General features: G+C 45.5%; 1 protein-coding gene across 2 annotated transcripts in view; it reads left to right on the plus strand.

The window, feature by feature from the left end:
* Positions 1-14,518, plus strand: part of hgd (homogentisate 1,2-dioxygenase) — a 36,463-nt gene extending 21,945 nt beyond the window's left edge. Inside the window, exons 11-15 of one of the 2 annotated variants that reach the window (XM_033033432.1) lie at positions 52-156; positions 4,313-4,439; positions 8,046-8,227; positions 11,793-11,954; positions 14,328-14,518. In XM_033033432.1, coding sequence (XP_032889323.1) covers positions 52-156; positions 4,313-4,439; positions 8,046-8,227; positions 11,793-11,936 — 558 coding nt within the window. In that variant the 3' untranslated portion in view covers positions 11,937-11,954; positions 14,328-14,518. The remainder of the gene's footprint in view (positions 1-51; positions 157-4,312; positions 4,440-8,045; positions 8,228-11,792; positions 11,955-14,327) is intronic. The other variant, XM_033033431.1, reaches the window with a different exon arrangement.
* The last annotated feature ends 587 nt before the right edge of the window (positions 14,519-15,105 follow it).

Below are 15,105 nucleotides of genomic sequence, written 5' to 3' on the forward strand. Positions count from 1 at the left end.
GTCAGGACCCTTCTATCATTTATTGTTTAACACTAATTAATCTTTTTTCAGGATATCTCTCCATTTAACGTTGTGGCTTGGCATGGAAACTATACACCATACAAGTACAATCTGAATGACTTCATGGTCATTAATTCTGTTGCCTTTGACCATGTGGTAAGTAGTTTTATTTTTTGCTACTTCAACAGATGTTATTTGGACAATCAAACACTTTGCAGTAAAAGGATTTGGTTCAGTAATGTTGGTGCGTTATTCTGATTTGTTGCAAGAATGGCAGATTTTCACACCGGCTTTAGTGCGTTTGGAAGTGGAGACTTCCCAGCAAAGATCCTATATCAATCAAGATAGTCCACAACGAAAAAGACGTAGTGCGATCATAATAATAATAATAATAAATTTTATATTTAATGGGCGCCTTTCATACAAAATCTCAAGGACACCTTACATAATAACATATAATCGGAATATAACAAGTAATAAAGACATCACAGAGACACAAATTAAAAACAGGATTCAATCCAAAAACAGAAAATCAAAAACAGTGTGAAGAGGGAGCAGCGGCAACCAATTCGCGCCAGCGTCCACTCTCTCTTCACGGCAGCCATCTTGGACACAGACCTACAGGACTTCAATTAGACAAAAAAATCATCCCCCCACAGTGGATAGCACTGTGGAGGAAGGCACAATGTCCAGTCCCCACCCCATGTTCACCCCAAAGTCATGCCTATTGAGGCCACCGCAATTGCCTCTACGGAGGCCCGATGTTCCTGGCCGTTCTCACCGGGTGGTCTTGCCCCGGCGTCGGGAGAGTCCTTTTGGCGGCTGGGCCACTTGGAACGGCCGCTTCCTGGTTGGAGCCCGCGGCTGCCGAAGCCGACAAGGCCGCGCCGGTTTGGAGCGCCCAGGCTCCCGTTGGTAAAGTTGGTAAAGCTCCAGCGCGTCGCTCCAGCGCGGCGACCCAGGCAAGGGATCGCCCGCTCCACTCCGCTCCGCTCCAGCGCTCCAATGCTGTGCCGCCGCCGAGGCCGAGGTGCTGGGCGGTTCCCGCCAGGAAACGGCGCTCCAAGCCCGCAGGTAGGCCACGAGGACGGGTCAACGGGCAGCCTGGAGAAAAGGCTGCCACACCGACCAGGTAGGGACCTAGAAATTCAGTTAATACCTACCCCCCACATTAAAAAGACCATATCCCCTACAAACAAAAAACAGGACTCACTAAAAACTATTAAAAAAACGGATTTAAAACGGACGGCTGCTGGCTAGCAGCCGTTCACCAAGATGGCTCCTCCTCCTCATGGCAGATTCATGAGTAATTTTCGGCCCCATTTCCGTAACCGGATTCCGTCTCCGCACCAAAGATCCCATAGGATAATAGTGCGGAGACGGAAGCCGGTTACGGAAACATCTTCGTAAAAATAAGTTATTTGGTAAAAATCTACTACTCATTTTCAGAATTTAAATTTATTAATACAAACTGTTCCCCCACAACGTTGATTACACTGCGAGTCGGGTCGGGTTACGGAAATGGAAGAAAAAAAGGCCCACGTTCCGCTCAGTTGCGTACTACACGTCAGCCCATTGCATTTAGCAGGAGTAGTCTATCTTGCTTCGCTATGGGATCTTTGCTTCCCTGGGATGGTTTTGCCACCTGATGTTTGAATTTCGGGGTTGGTGTGAAGGGAAAGGTTTTGCTCCACACCAGTGTGGTGATCAATGATAGCATCTGTAGGGATGTCCAATGCCAATCAACACAGAACATGCAGGATAGCACATTACAGGAAGGATGTGGGGACAGAGGTGCAGAGTTTACCGGAATGCTGCCTGGATGACAGAGTATTAGCTGTAAGGAGAGGTCGGACAATCTTGGATTGTTTTCTCTGGAACGCTGGAGGCTGTGGGGAGACCTGATGGAGGTATATAAAATTATGAGAGGCACTAGATAGGGCAGACAGTCACAACCTTTTTCCAAGGGTGGAAATGTCAAATAATAGAGGGTGAAATTGCTTTAAGGTGAAAGTTTAAAAGAGATGTGCGGGGCACGTATGTTTACAAAGAGTACCTGGAACGTGCCGCCAGGGGTGGAGGCAGATACGATAGTGGTGTTTAGGAGACCTGTATAGGCACATGGGCATGGAGTCAAGTCAAGTCACATTTATTTATATAGCACATTTAAAAAACAACTCTCGTTGGCCAAAGTGCTTTACATTTGTTATAAGAATAGCACAACAAAACAGACTACATACATATATACATGTAGCCCTCACTCATAGGACGTCAGGAAAGGCTAGGGAGTATAGATAAGTCTTTAGTCTTGACTTAAAAGAGTCGATGGAGGGGGAAGTTCTGATGGGAAGGGGATGCTGTTCCACAGTCTAGGGGCTGCAACCGCAAAGGCGCGGTCACCCCTGAGCTTATGCCTAGACCGCGGGATATTCAGCAACCCCAAGTCGGCCGATCTGAGGGGCCTGGAGGTGGAGTGGTGGGTGAGAAGACTTTTTATGTAGGTGGGGGCAAACCCATTGAGGGCTTTGTAGAGTATTTTGAAGTTTATATGGAACTGCACAGGGAACCAGTGGAGCGAGGCCAGGATCGGGGTGATGTGGTCCCATTTTCGGGTGCCCATCAGGAGTCTCGCTGCGGTGTTTTGGACCAGTTGCAGGCGGGACAAGGATGATTGGCTGATGCCAGTGTAAAGGGAGTTGCAGTAATCTAGGCGGGAGGAGATGAATGTGTGGATGATCTTTTCCAGGTCATCAAACTGGAGGAATTGTTTTATTTTAGCTATCATCCGAAGCTGAAAGAAGCTAGCTTTTACCACGGCATTGACTTGTTGGTCAAATTTCAGTGCTGAGTCAAATATCACGCCAAGGTTTTTGACGTGAGGTTTGAGTAGTGTGGTAAGGCTTCCAAGGCTGCCTGCTATCATTTTGATTGAGTCCGAGGGGCCGAGAAGGATGACCTCAGACTTACTCTTGTTTAGTTGGAGGAAGTTCTGGGCCATCCAACACTTTATATCCTCGAGGCAGTGGGTAAGGTTAAACAGATTAGATTGGTTTTTGGCCTTCAGGGGGAGATAGAGTTGGGTATCGTCTGCGTAGCAATGGAAGGAAATGCCGTGCCTTTCAATGACTTGGCCTAAGGGGAGCATATACAGGGAGAAGAGAATGGGGCCAAGGATGGAACCTTGTGGAACCCCACAGCAGAGATTAGCTGGGGAGGAGAATGAATTGCCTATGTTAGTCGAGAAACTCCTACCTTTGAGGTAGGAGATGAACCAGCTCAGGGCAGTGCCATCAATACCAACCCTGTACCGGAGATGGTCAATTAGGATGGTGTGGTCGACAGTATCAAATGCTGCACTGAGGTCAAGAAGGAGCAGGATTGCAGTCGCCGGAGTCAACGGTGAGCAGTAGGTCATTGTGTACCTTCAGCAAGGCAGACTCTGTGCTATGGTGAGCCCTGAAACCTGATTGGAAAGTTTCCAAGATAGTGTTTTGGTGAAGGTAAGGTATAAGTTGACTTAAAATTACCTTTTCAAGGGCTTTTGAGAGGAAAGGCAGTTTAGAAATGGGTCTGTAGTTGCCTGGCAAGGTGGGGTTGAGGTTAGGTATTTTCAGGAGTGGCTGGACCACCGCATGCTTGAAGCAGGTAGGCACAGTGCCAGTGGCCAGAGAGCTGTTGAAGATGGCGAGGATGCTGGGACCAGCTGTTGTAATGACGTCCTTTAGGAGGACAGAGGGGACATGGAGGGATATGGATCATGTGCAAACAGATAAAGGTTAGTCTTGACAAAATGTTGGGCACAGACATAGTGGAGCGAGGAACTGTCTGTTCCTCTGGTGTACTGTTCTGAGTTGAGTTTAGTTTATTGTCACGTACGCTGCGGTACAGTGTAAAGCTTTTGTTGCGTGCTATAGGGCCTGTCCCACTTTCATAACCTAATTCACAACCTTTTTTACTCAAGGACATTTTTTATGGCTAGATAAAACGCCCCGACCTGCTTGATGCCACGATTACCTACGACTAGCATCACGACCTGATACGACCTCGTGACGACCATGCTGCGAGTATGAATCAATGGGCAAACTCGGCAGAGGTCGTGGATTAGGTCGTGAAAGTGGGACAGGCCCTTAACCAGTCAGTAGAAAGACTATACATAATCGAGCCATTCACAGTGTACACATACATAATAAAGGCGATAAGGTGAATAACATTTAGTGCAAGATAAAGTAAATGGTGCTATTGGAATAGAGATTTGAAAGAGACAGTTTTTTCCCAGCTGTTATCAGGCAACTGAAGACAAATGTGTTTCCAGGATCCATCAATATTCACCGTGCTGACGGCTAAATCGACCCGCCCAGGTGTGGCTGTTGCAGACTTTGTCATCTTTCCACCGCGCTGGGGAGTATCTGAACACACTTTCCGACCTCCTTACTACCACCGTAAGGCACATATCTAACTCTGCTTCTTGTTAACACCGTACAGAAAAACAAAATGGTATTGTGAACAGGAGCAACAAGGCATGAGAGAGAGAGAGGGATACAAGGAACTGCAGGTGCTGGTTTACAAAAAAAGACGCAAAGTGCTGGAGTAACCAATCTGAAGATGGGTCCCGATCCAAAACGTCACCTATCCATGTTCTCTGCAGGTGCTGCCTGACCCACTGAGTCACTCCAGCACTTTCTGTCTTTTTCTGAAATAAATCCAGGTAGTGGAAACCAGAAGCTTAAATATAAATGAAGGATATTACAGGAATATGAAGGCAGAGTTGGCCAATGGATAAAAAGGCAAGATGGTAAATATTTAAAGAGATATTTCATAATTCTCAACAAAGATTTATTCCACTGAGATATAAGAAATATGAGAAGAATTATTCAACCAGTGCTAACCAAGGAGCAGAAGGATGATCATGAATTTTGAAGAAAATGTTGCATACGACATTGCAAACGTAACTGGTAGGCAGAAGATAATGGGTAAAAAAGGATAATGAAACACAACTGAAGGGAGAGAATTGGGATTATAAGTTTCTACATGTGTATAAAAAGGAAGCAGTGGAGATAGTTTTGGTCTCCTTGATTATAGGATATGTTTGTATTGGAAGCAGTCTAAAAACGGCCATTTGATTGATTTTTGGGGTTAAGGTTGGGGTCCTGATCTGAAATGTCACCCATCCATGTTCTCCAGAGATGCTGCCTCTCTCGCTGAGTTCCTCCAGCACTTTGTATCTTTTTTTGTGAACCAGTATCTGCAGTTCCTTGTCTCCATTGCCCCTGAGCAGAATGGAGCTTAGAAGAGTGGAAGGTGATCGTATTGAGATGTAAGATCCAAGCGTTATTCCTTAAGGCCCTGTCCCACGATGCGAGTTTACCCAAGAGCTCTCCCGAGTTTAAAAAAAAATCAAACTTGTGGTAAGTACGTAGAATGTACGTAGCAGGTACGTCGGAGCTCGTGGATGTCTAGTAGCGGCGCGTAATGTTAACGGCAGGTACTCGGGAAAATGCGGAAACTCGTGACGTTTTTTCAACAGTGTGAAAAATTTCCACGAGTCAAAAAATACTCGTGATGAAGTACCACGAGTTAGATTTTTTTTTAAACTCGGGAGAGCTCTTGGGTGAACTCGCATCGTGTGACAGGGGCTTAAGGAAGACACTGGGAGAATGTTTGCTTCTGTCTGGGAATCCAAACCTGAATCTCAAAGGGGGGATTATCCATTTGATATGGAGATAAGAGGAACATCATCTCTCAGGGTCATGAATCTTTCAAATTCTGTAGCCCAGAATGCTACTGAGGTTGAATCATGGAGAATATTTAAGGCCAAGAAGGATTTATTGGCAGACAAAAGACTGCAGAAGTTGGAATCTTGAGTAGAACACAAAATGCTGGCAGAACTCAGCGGGTCAGGCAGCATCTGTGGAGGGAATGGATGGACCACGTCTCAGGTCGGGATCTTTCTTCAGAGATTTTTGGTATATTGGGGAGATACCTGGATGAGGAACGGGTATGAACAAGATCAGACCGAAGAAGGGCCCCGACACGAAACATCGTCTGTCCATTCCCTCCACAGATGCTGCCTGATCTGCTGAGATCTTCCAGCACTTTGTGTTTTACTCACAATTCCAGAATCTGTAGTGCCTTGAGCTTCCATGAACAATTTCAGATCAGTTATGATCTTACTGAGCCCCAAGGGGCCACATAATGTACTCCTGTTCCTTTTACATATGTACCATACTTATATCTAGTCTGCAGTCTATTTAGGTTTTTAGATAACTGGTTGTTATCATCCAGTTAAAAAACTGGATGTTGTTTGATTATTTTAAAAACAAGCATTGTTTTATTTCTGTGGTACAATATATAAGAATGTATGACCTTTGGGTTATGCAATTCATGAAGATATGATTAACTGACCTAGAACAATGTTATAGTTATTTGTATTGAAGAATCTCATGCCCTGATAACCCTCTGTACAACAGAACTCCTCCAACATTCCCTAGTGTCTTCTGAAGGTAATTTGCATTTTATAACTCTTACTAACAATTCAATAAGAGGTCAGCAATCTTTGATGATGTAATGTAGTAATCCAATCTTATTAACCAGTTTTGTTAGTGCATTTTGAATTTTACCCAGGGGAGGGGAATCGAGAACTAGAGGACTTACATTTAAGGTGAGAGGGGAAAGATTTAATAGGAACATGAGGAGTAATTTTTTGCCTAATTTGAGGAAGGGCATCCTTGCTATTGAGGCAGTGCAGCGTGGTTTATTAGGTTAATCCCCAGGATGGCGGGACTGTCATATGAGGCAAGATTGGAAAGACTGGGCTTGTATTCACTGGAATTTAGAAGGATGAGAGGGTATCTTATAGAAACATATAAAATAATAAAAGGACTGGATGCAGGAAAAATGTTCCCAATGTTGGGGGAGTCCAGAACCAGGGGCCACAGTCTTAGAATAAAGGGGAGGCCATTTTAAACTGCGATGAGAAAAAACGTTTTCACCCAGAAAGTTGTGAATTTGTGGAATTCTCTGCCACAGAGGGCAGTGGAGGCCAAATCACTGGATGAATTTAAAAGAGAGCTAGATAGAGCTCTAGTGACTAGTGGAATCAAGGGATATGGGGATTAGGCAGGCACGGGTTACTGATTGTGGACGATCAGCCATGATCACAATGAATGGCGGTGCTGGCTCAAAGGGCCAAATGGCCTCTTTCTGCACCTATTTTCTACGTTTCTAATGTGGTGGGTATATGGAACGAGCTGCCAGAGGAGGTATTTGCGGCAGGTACTATAACAGCATTTAAAAGACGGTTGAGATTGGAAGGGTTTAGAGGGATATGGACCAAACGCGGGCAGGTGGGACTAGATAGCCCCTGACAAACTCTGATAGCATCCAACAAAAAGCTTTTCACTGTGCCTTAGTAAACGTGACAATAAACTGAACTAAAGCTTAGATGGCCCTTTTCTGTGCTGTAATATTTTCTTACATCCAGTCTGTTCAGACAGACATTGGTCTGTTGGTTATGGAGTTAAAAAGGGAATTGTCACACAGTGACACAGTGTGGAAACAGGCCTTTCAGCCCAACTTGCCCACACCAGCCAACATGTCCAAGCTATAGTCCCACTTGCCTGCGTTTGGCCCATATCCTTCCAAACCTGTCCTATCCATGTACCTGTCTAACTGTTTCTTAAACGCTGGGATAGTCCCAGCCTCAACTACCTCCTCTGGCAGCTTGTTCCATACACCCACCACGCTTAGTGTGAAAAAGTTACCCCTCAGATTCCTATTAAATCTTTCCCCCTTCACCTTAAACCTATGTCCTCTGGTCCTCGAGCAAGTCTCTGTGTATCTACCCGATCTATTCCTCTCATGATTTTATACACCTCTGTAAGATCTCCCCTCATCCTCCTGCACTCCAAGGAATAGAGACCCAGCCTACATAACCTCTCCCTATAGCTCACACCTTCATAAATCTTCTCTATACCCTTTCCAGCTGATTGGAACAGGGATGATTTGCAATTGTGTGTGTTTTAATGCTTTGTCTCTTTGCTGTCCAGGTAACTGTATGAGTGAGTTTATGGGACTTATTAAGGGCCACTATGAGGCGAAGGAGGAGGGCTTCCTGCCTGGGGGAGGGAGTCTACACAGTGTCATGACTCCCCATGGACCGGATGCGGAGTGCTTTGAGAAAGCGAGCTCGGCAGCACTCAAACCGGAGCGAGTGGCCGGTGGAACTATGGTGAGTGGCAGAGGCACTGGGTCGTGCTGTCAATGCAACACACACCCTAACAATTCATTGTCTAAAGCATCATCTTCATTATTAAACTTTACCAGAATGTTGCCTGGATTAGAGGGGATTAGCTACGAGGAGAGGTTGGTCAGATACAGGTTGATTTTGGCTGGCATCGTCAGTTCTTTATTATCACATGAGATTCTTTCTTTGCATACAGATCAATAAGATTATTGCCACATGTAAGGACAATTCCTGATTAAGCACCGGATGCATAGGATCAGCCCACTAATACCTGGGGTTGCCAACTTTCTCACTCCCAAATAAGGGACAAAAGGTCAAAATACAGGATAAGTTCCTGACGGCAATTCGTTGACCGACTCGGCCGTGGCTGGGTGAATGATGAGTTGGCCCGGGTGCTGGACTGCACACAGAGCCCAGCCGGCGGGTCAGCTGAGGAGTTTTGGCCCGGGCGCAATGTCGCGTGCCAAGTCTGGCGCCCCATCCAACACATGAACCGATGATTGGCCACGGGGAGGGGTGGTGGTGTCAACGGTAAGCGAAGGTCCGAAAGCTGGCCGGGCTGCCGACCGACGGGGCCACGGGCGAGGCACTGCTGCTGCACTCCATGGGCTGCACTACGTCGGGACGGGTGAGGCGGGGCCGGACGTGCCGCTCCGACCCGACAGTCCCCTTGACCCGAGTAGTAGCAGTCAAATACGGGACAAGGGCGGTCCCATACGGGACAAACCAATTTAGCCCAATATACGGGATGTCCCAGCTAATACGGGACAGTTGGCAACGCCACTGAGACTGTATGCAAGAATTGCCAGGTTTTGGGGCATTTTCACAATGGCAGCTGCAGCTGGCCATAAAGGCCTGTTACAGCCGTTGCCTCCATCTGAATGTACAGTGAACTGTTCTGCGACCCCTCTCCTCGCCTGGCCAACTTCACCTCTTGTGCCCCAGGGCCTGCCTCCTGCACCCCACCTTGAGGGCATGGTAGGCAATACCCCCGGTTCTCCTCACCTTCTCCTTACTCGGTCCTGCGTCCAGCGTCCGTTGTTGTCCACCTTCTGGTTCCCGGTCTTCGGGGATGAGCCTTGGACGAGGCTGCAGTTCCCCAACGGACAAGCCAGGCCCTCTGCCAGGGTACGGCAGCAACTCGCAGCCCATCGGGGTTTCTTTAGTGCCACGATGTTTGCACTCATGTTTCTGATACCCGAGCTCCCAGAGACATCATTTAATGTACGCAATGAATCCCATTGTTCATCGCGTACTGACAGCCTCTTCAAAGCTTTGTATTTTCCGTTTCATAAGTAACGATTCTGAAGGAAATCTAGACACAGAAGACCCCGCTTGTGCAAATACTGCAAGGACAATGCTGTTAAGTGAAATGAATCTTGGTGCTGGGAGCCTCTCCACTACGGAGCACCATTCCCTGGCACCATTTGATTTTAATATTTGATTTTACTATCTTTTTCATCTTCTACAACCTGGCGATAAAAACAAAGAGCTAAAGATACTTGGCAAATTGGGCAATATTTAAGGAGGGTTCGTAGCAGATAATTCTTTGGTAATATTGATGAAAGGTTATCAACCTGAAATGTTAACTCTACCTCTCTACCCATAGAGGCTGAGTATTTCATACTGCCGTAATTGAAGGGCCAAATGGCCTACTCCCTTGCACCGATTTTCTATGTTTCATGTTTCTGAAATCTGCGGTGTTCTGGTTTTCTACAATCCAGGCAGGAGAATGGGGTTGAGAATGGAAAGATAGATCAGCCACGATTGAATGACGGAGTAAACTTGGGCCAAATGGCCTAATTCTGCTCTTATGACATAAACATGACATGAAAATGCCCGGCAGGCAAGTCCCTATTGTGTGATCACTGCTAAAATACTTGAATGTTACTGAATAGCAAAGATTACTCGTTCAATCACAGGCATTATTAATATCACCCATGATACTGTCAAGATGATATGCCAGACAAATATCATTCTCTTAGTTCCATATTGTGGCAATTGTAGGCATAACTTTCTAATGAGTGCAGTCGAGTAGCTGTACCCATGATGAATGTTTGATTAAAAAGGCATTCACACTAGAAAGTGATGCTAGTACAAAGTGGCTACATTCTATCAGGGATGATAGCTATATAGGGCTTGTCCCACTTGGGCGACCTAATCCACGAGTTCTGGCGAGTTTGCGCTCGACTCGTACTCGCAGCATGGTCGACACGAAGTTGTAGGAGGTCTTCGTAACTCTCCTTCATGCTCGAGAGTGGTCTCCGTGTACTCGAGGCCTCAGCTAGGTCACGGCGGTTTTTTCAACATATTAAAAAATGCCCGCGAGTAAAAAAAGGTCGTCTTCACTCTCCACTATTCGTTGTCCAATTTTCCCGACGTTAGTCGTAGCTTGCCGAAGCTAGTCTTCAACATAGTCGAAGGAAGTCTTCAACATGTCATTTTTTCAAACTCTTCTAAACTCGCCAATTATGTCACCCAAGTGGGACAGCCCCTCAAAATCCTCTGTATAATGTCATTCAGTGGAAGTCCAATATAAAGAAGCTCTGACAAATCGAACATTGAAACCCAAGTTTCATTCACCGATAATAAGTTGACATAAATTGGGCAAAAAGCGCTTTAAAATGCTAAATGTTGCATCGTGTCATCGAGCTGTACAACACAGAAACAGGCCCTTCGGCCCGCTTGTCCATGTTGACGAAGTGGGAATATTGGACTAGTGCCACTCTTAACAAATTTGCTCATGCATGTTTGCTTTGATATTTCAGCGCGTCACCAAGTTGAACTAACATACTGCTTATTGTGGCCAGGATACCGTCCCAATCAATAGCATCATGAAATGTATACAGATTGTTGGGAGTATTGTGAGTTCATCCAGCACTTTGTGTTGTGATAAATATCATTGGATGATATGGTGGGACATGTAACTCTCTCAGGTGTTCAGTTCTTTGTGTTCAGTTCCGGGCACCGTGTTATAGGAAAGACGCTGTCAAGCTGGAAAGAGCACAGGGAAGATTTACGAGGATGTGTCTAGGGTTTGAGCTATAGGGAGAGGTGGAGTAGGCTGGGACTCTATTCCATAGAGCGCAGGAGGAGGGGTGAGCTTATAGAAGTGTATAAAATCATGAGCGGTATAGATCAGGTAGACGCAGAGTAGGGGAATCGAAGACCAGAGGACATTGGTTTAAGGTGAAGGGGAAAAGATTTAATAGGAATCTGAGGGGTAACTTTTTCACACAGGTGTATGGAACGAGCTGCCAGAGGAGGTAGTTGAGGCTGGGACTATCCCAACATTTAAGAAACAGTTAGACAGGTACATGGATAGGACAGGTTTGGAGGGATATGGGCCAAATGCAGGCAGATGGGACTAGTGTAACTGGGACATGTTGGCCGGTGTAGGCATGTTGGGCCGAAGGGCCTGTTTCCATACTGTATCACTCTATGACTCTATGATTGTTATAATTTCTCATTTTGATTCAAAGTTCATTGAACCCTGTGTTGTGAAGATAATCCAACATTGAGTTGTTGTGTATTCTGTTTAACTGGACAGGCATTTATGTTTGAGTCCTCTTTCAACATGAGTGTCACCAGATGGGGTCTGGAGAAGTGTAACTGCCTGGACAAAAGCTATTCCACCTGTTGGCAGCCACTGAAGAGCCATTTCAATGCCAACGCTAAACCCAGCCACAAGTGAACCTCTGGTGCAATAGGGTGAGATGAGCCAGCACACCTACTTTTAGTTGTAATTTAAAGATGCAGCGCGGAAACAGGCCCACCAAGTCTACGCTGACCATCGATCACCCCGTACACTAGCACTACCTTACACACTAGGGACAATTTACAATCTTTACCAAAGCCAATTAACCTACAAACCTTACAGTGCTAGAGACGTCTTTGGAGTGTGGGAGGAAACCGGAACACCCGGGGAAAACCCACGCAGGTCATGGGGAGAACGTACAAACTTCCTACAGAACTCCATAGTCAGGATTGAACCGTGTCTCTGGCGCTATAAAGCAGCAACTCTACCACTGTGACACCGTGCCGTACCCATTTAAATAGGATCAACTGAAATGTTAAAAGTGGGGTATATAAACATATGAACGTAAAGAGTTTAAGGGTTATGGAGAGAAGGGAGGAAAATGGGATGTAGAAATGGGAGAAACAGAAATTTGATTGAAGAGATGGGTCCCTACACCTAACTTTGTTCTAACCGCCAGCAGCATCTTCACACTCCACAACTAGGCTCCACCTGGAGGCAGATGCCACATTATGATCAAAGACACAAAGTGCTGGAGTAACTCAGCAGGTCAGGCAGCATCTCTGGAGAACATGGATAGGTCATGTTTCAAGTCAGGAGTCCTTCAGTCTCTAAGAGTCACCTATCCATGTTCTCCAGAGGTGCTGCCTGACCCGCTGAGTTATTCCAGCACATTGTGCCTATTTTAGTAAGCCAACATCTGCAGTTCCTTGTGGTTCCAGATTATGATTAGTCTTACGCTGTACACAACTACCTGTCATCAACTTACTTGAGGATAGGGGCAAAATGCTGGAGAAAAGGAATAGATGGCATTTTGGGTCAGAACCCTTCCTTCAGACAACCCTTCCTTCAGACAACCCTTCCTTCAGACACCTGAAATGTCACATTCCTTCTCTCACTTTTCTCCAGAGTTGCTGCCTGACCCGCTGAGTTACTCCAGCGGTTTGTGCCTATCTTTGGTATAAACTAGCATCTGTGATTTCTTCCGCCACATTTTTAATCAACTTATTTAATACCAACTCCAAAGCAGACATGACAAAAAGACAATTCTTCATCAATGTAAGCTGGACTGAAATACATCTACCAGTGGTAAAATGTTATGAGGCTAATTTAGGGAGATCGGTCCACAAAGCCAAGTGTTGGAGTGGGTGCCTGTCTGGGACAGCTCGAATGGGCGACTCACCATCCAACAGCCCAGACCTGGTCCCAATGTTACACATCCCTCTTGCAACCACACAGCTCTAAATCTCCCACACACCGTCGACCTCAGGCAGTGACTGGGCCAAAGACAGGACATCCCATGGACCTGGTCTATAGGGACTGATGGCGATTTACAGCTTGTGCTATCCAAGGCCCTTTTAACTGTTTCGAAGTGCCTGTCTTTATACCCTGCCTTAGTTTTAAGTAGCAAAACAAACTAAGGGAAGTTTAAGTTTGTTTTTGAGTTTGGCCACATCATGAGAAATAAATGGAGCCCAGCGAGATATTCTGGACGTGGCTCGTGTACCACTGAGCAGCGGCCAACATTGACTTACAACTTAGCACAAGAACAGGCCCTTCGGCCCACAATGTCTGTGCCGAACATGCACCAAGACCGTCTCTTATCTAGCTGTGCATAATCCATATCCCTCCATATCAATGAGCCTATTCTAAAGCCTCCTAAATGCCACTATCCTATCTACCTCAGCTATGAACTGGTGAGTCTGCAGCTGGTTTGGCAATGAATGTCAGCAAAAGGCAAGTACAGCCTCACTGCCTCAGCAAGGCATAATCAAGGACCAGTCTCACCCCGGACACTCCCTCTTCTCTCCTCTCCATCTTCACTTTACGCTGACTCGGCAAGGCCAGCAGCATAAACAAGGACCAGTTACACCCCGGTCACTCCCTTTTCTCCCATCAGGCAAGAGGTACAGAAGTGTGAAAATGCATGCCTCCAGATTTGGGGACAGTGGCTTCCCTGTTGTCAGGCAACTGTACCATTCTATCACCAACTCGAGAATGGTCCTGACCTACCATCTACCTCATTGCAGACTGTCGGACTATCTTAAATCAGACCTTATTGGATTTTATTTTGCTCTATTGACTTTATCTTGCACTAAACGTTATTCCCTTTATCCTGTATCTGTACACTGTGAATGGCTCGCTCGTCATCATGTATAGCCTTTCCCCTGACTGGTTAGCACGCAATAAAAGCTTTTCACTACCTCGGTACACGTGACAATAAATTAAAGCAAGCTTGGTTACTGCATTCAAGAACAATTTCACTGTAGAATAATGGTTGGATTTACAATCCTAATTGATGTTCTCACTGATATTTATTCTGCAATTTCAGGTCAAACTGTGGCCATTGGGAAAACGATACCAGGTGGACAGATTATTAGTTCCCACTGAAAAATGATTTTCACTTCTACTGAAATGACTGCTGCAGTGATTTAAAAAACCCAATTGTAAACATATAGAGAGTTGAAATGGTTCACTGTGTCCAATCAAATAATAAAATTAATTGACTTATTTACTCACACAGTTGTGCAGACTACTTTCTTGATGATAACAGTCCCAATACGTTGCATTGTTTTTATTTGAACTGTCAAAATTAAAGTCAACACAAAATTATGGATGGAGTTTCAAGCCAGAGTAGCCCATTATTTGAAGAGATAAATGTGGATGCAATGCCAACCTTTATGAGAAAAGGATTTATTGACACCATGGTCTCTGCACCAGCACGCCCACGTTCCTTGTCTTCGCAACTAGTAAACTTGTGTCAAGGTTTCTAAATCAATGTACATAATTGCTTTTGAATCAAAATATGAATGAGTTGACTAGAAGTGACCTGTGCATGACTCTGGGATGTGATTATTACAATAATGTTCATTCTGAACCTTTGCTAACATTGTAAATCACTGCTGATGCACATGTCAATACAAGGAAATAAAATCTCAACCTTCCACCCCCATTGATTTCTACATTGTCTATATAAGCAGTCGTGTTGGGTAGGCTAGTACCTTATTCCTTGGGACATAGGAGGATGAGGGGTGATCTAATAGAGGTGTATAAGATCATGATGGGAATGGATAAGGTGAATGCACAGAGACTTTTACCCAGAGTG

The sequence above is a fragment of the Amblyraja radiata genome, chromosome 14 (assembly GCF_010909765.2).
Source record: "Amblyraja radiata isolate CabotCenter1 chromosome 14, sAmbRad1.1.pri, whole genome shotgun sequence".
Classification (NCBI taxonomy): domain Eukaryota; kingdom Metazoa; phylum Chordata; class Chondrichthyes; order Rajiformes; family Rajidae; genus Amblyraja; species Amblyraja radiata.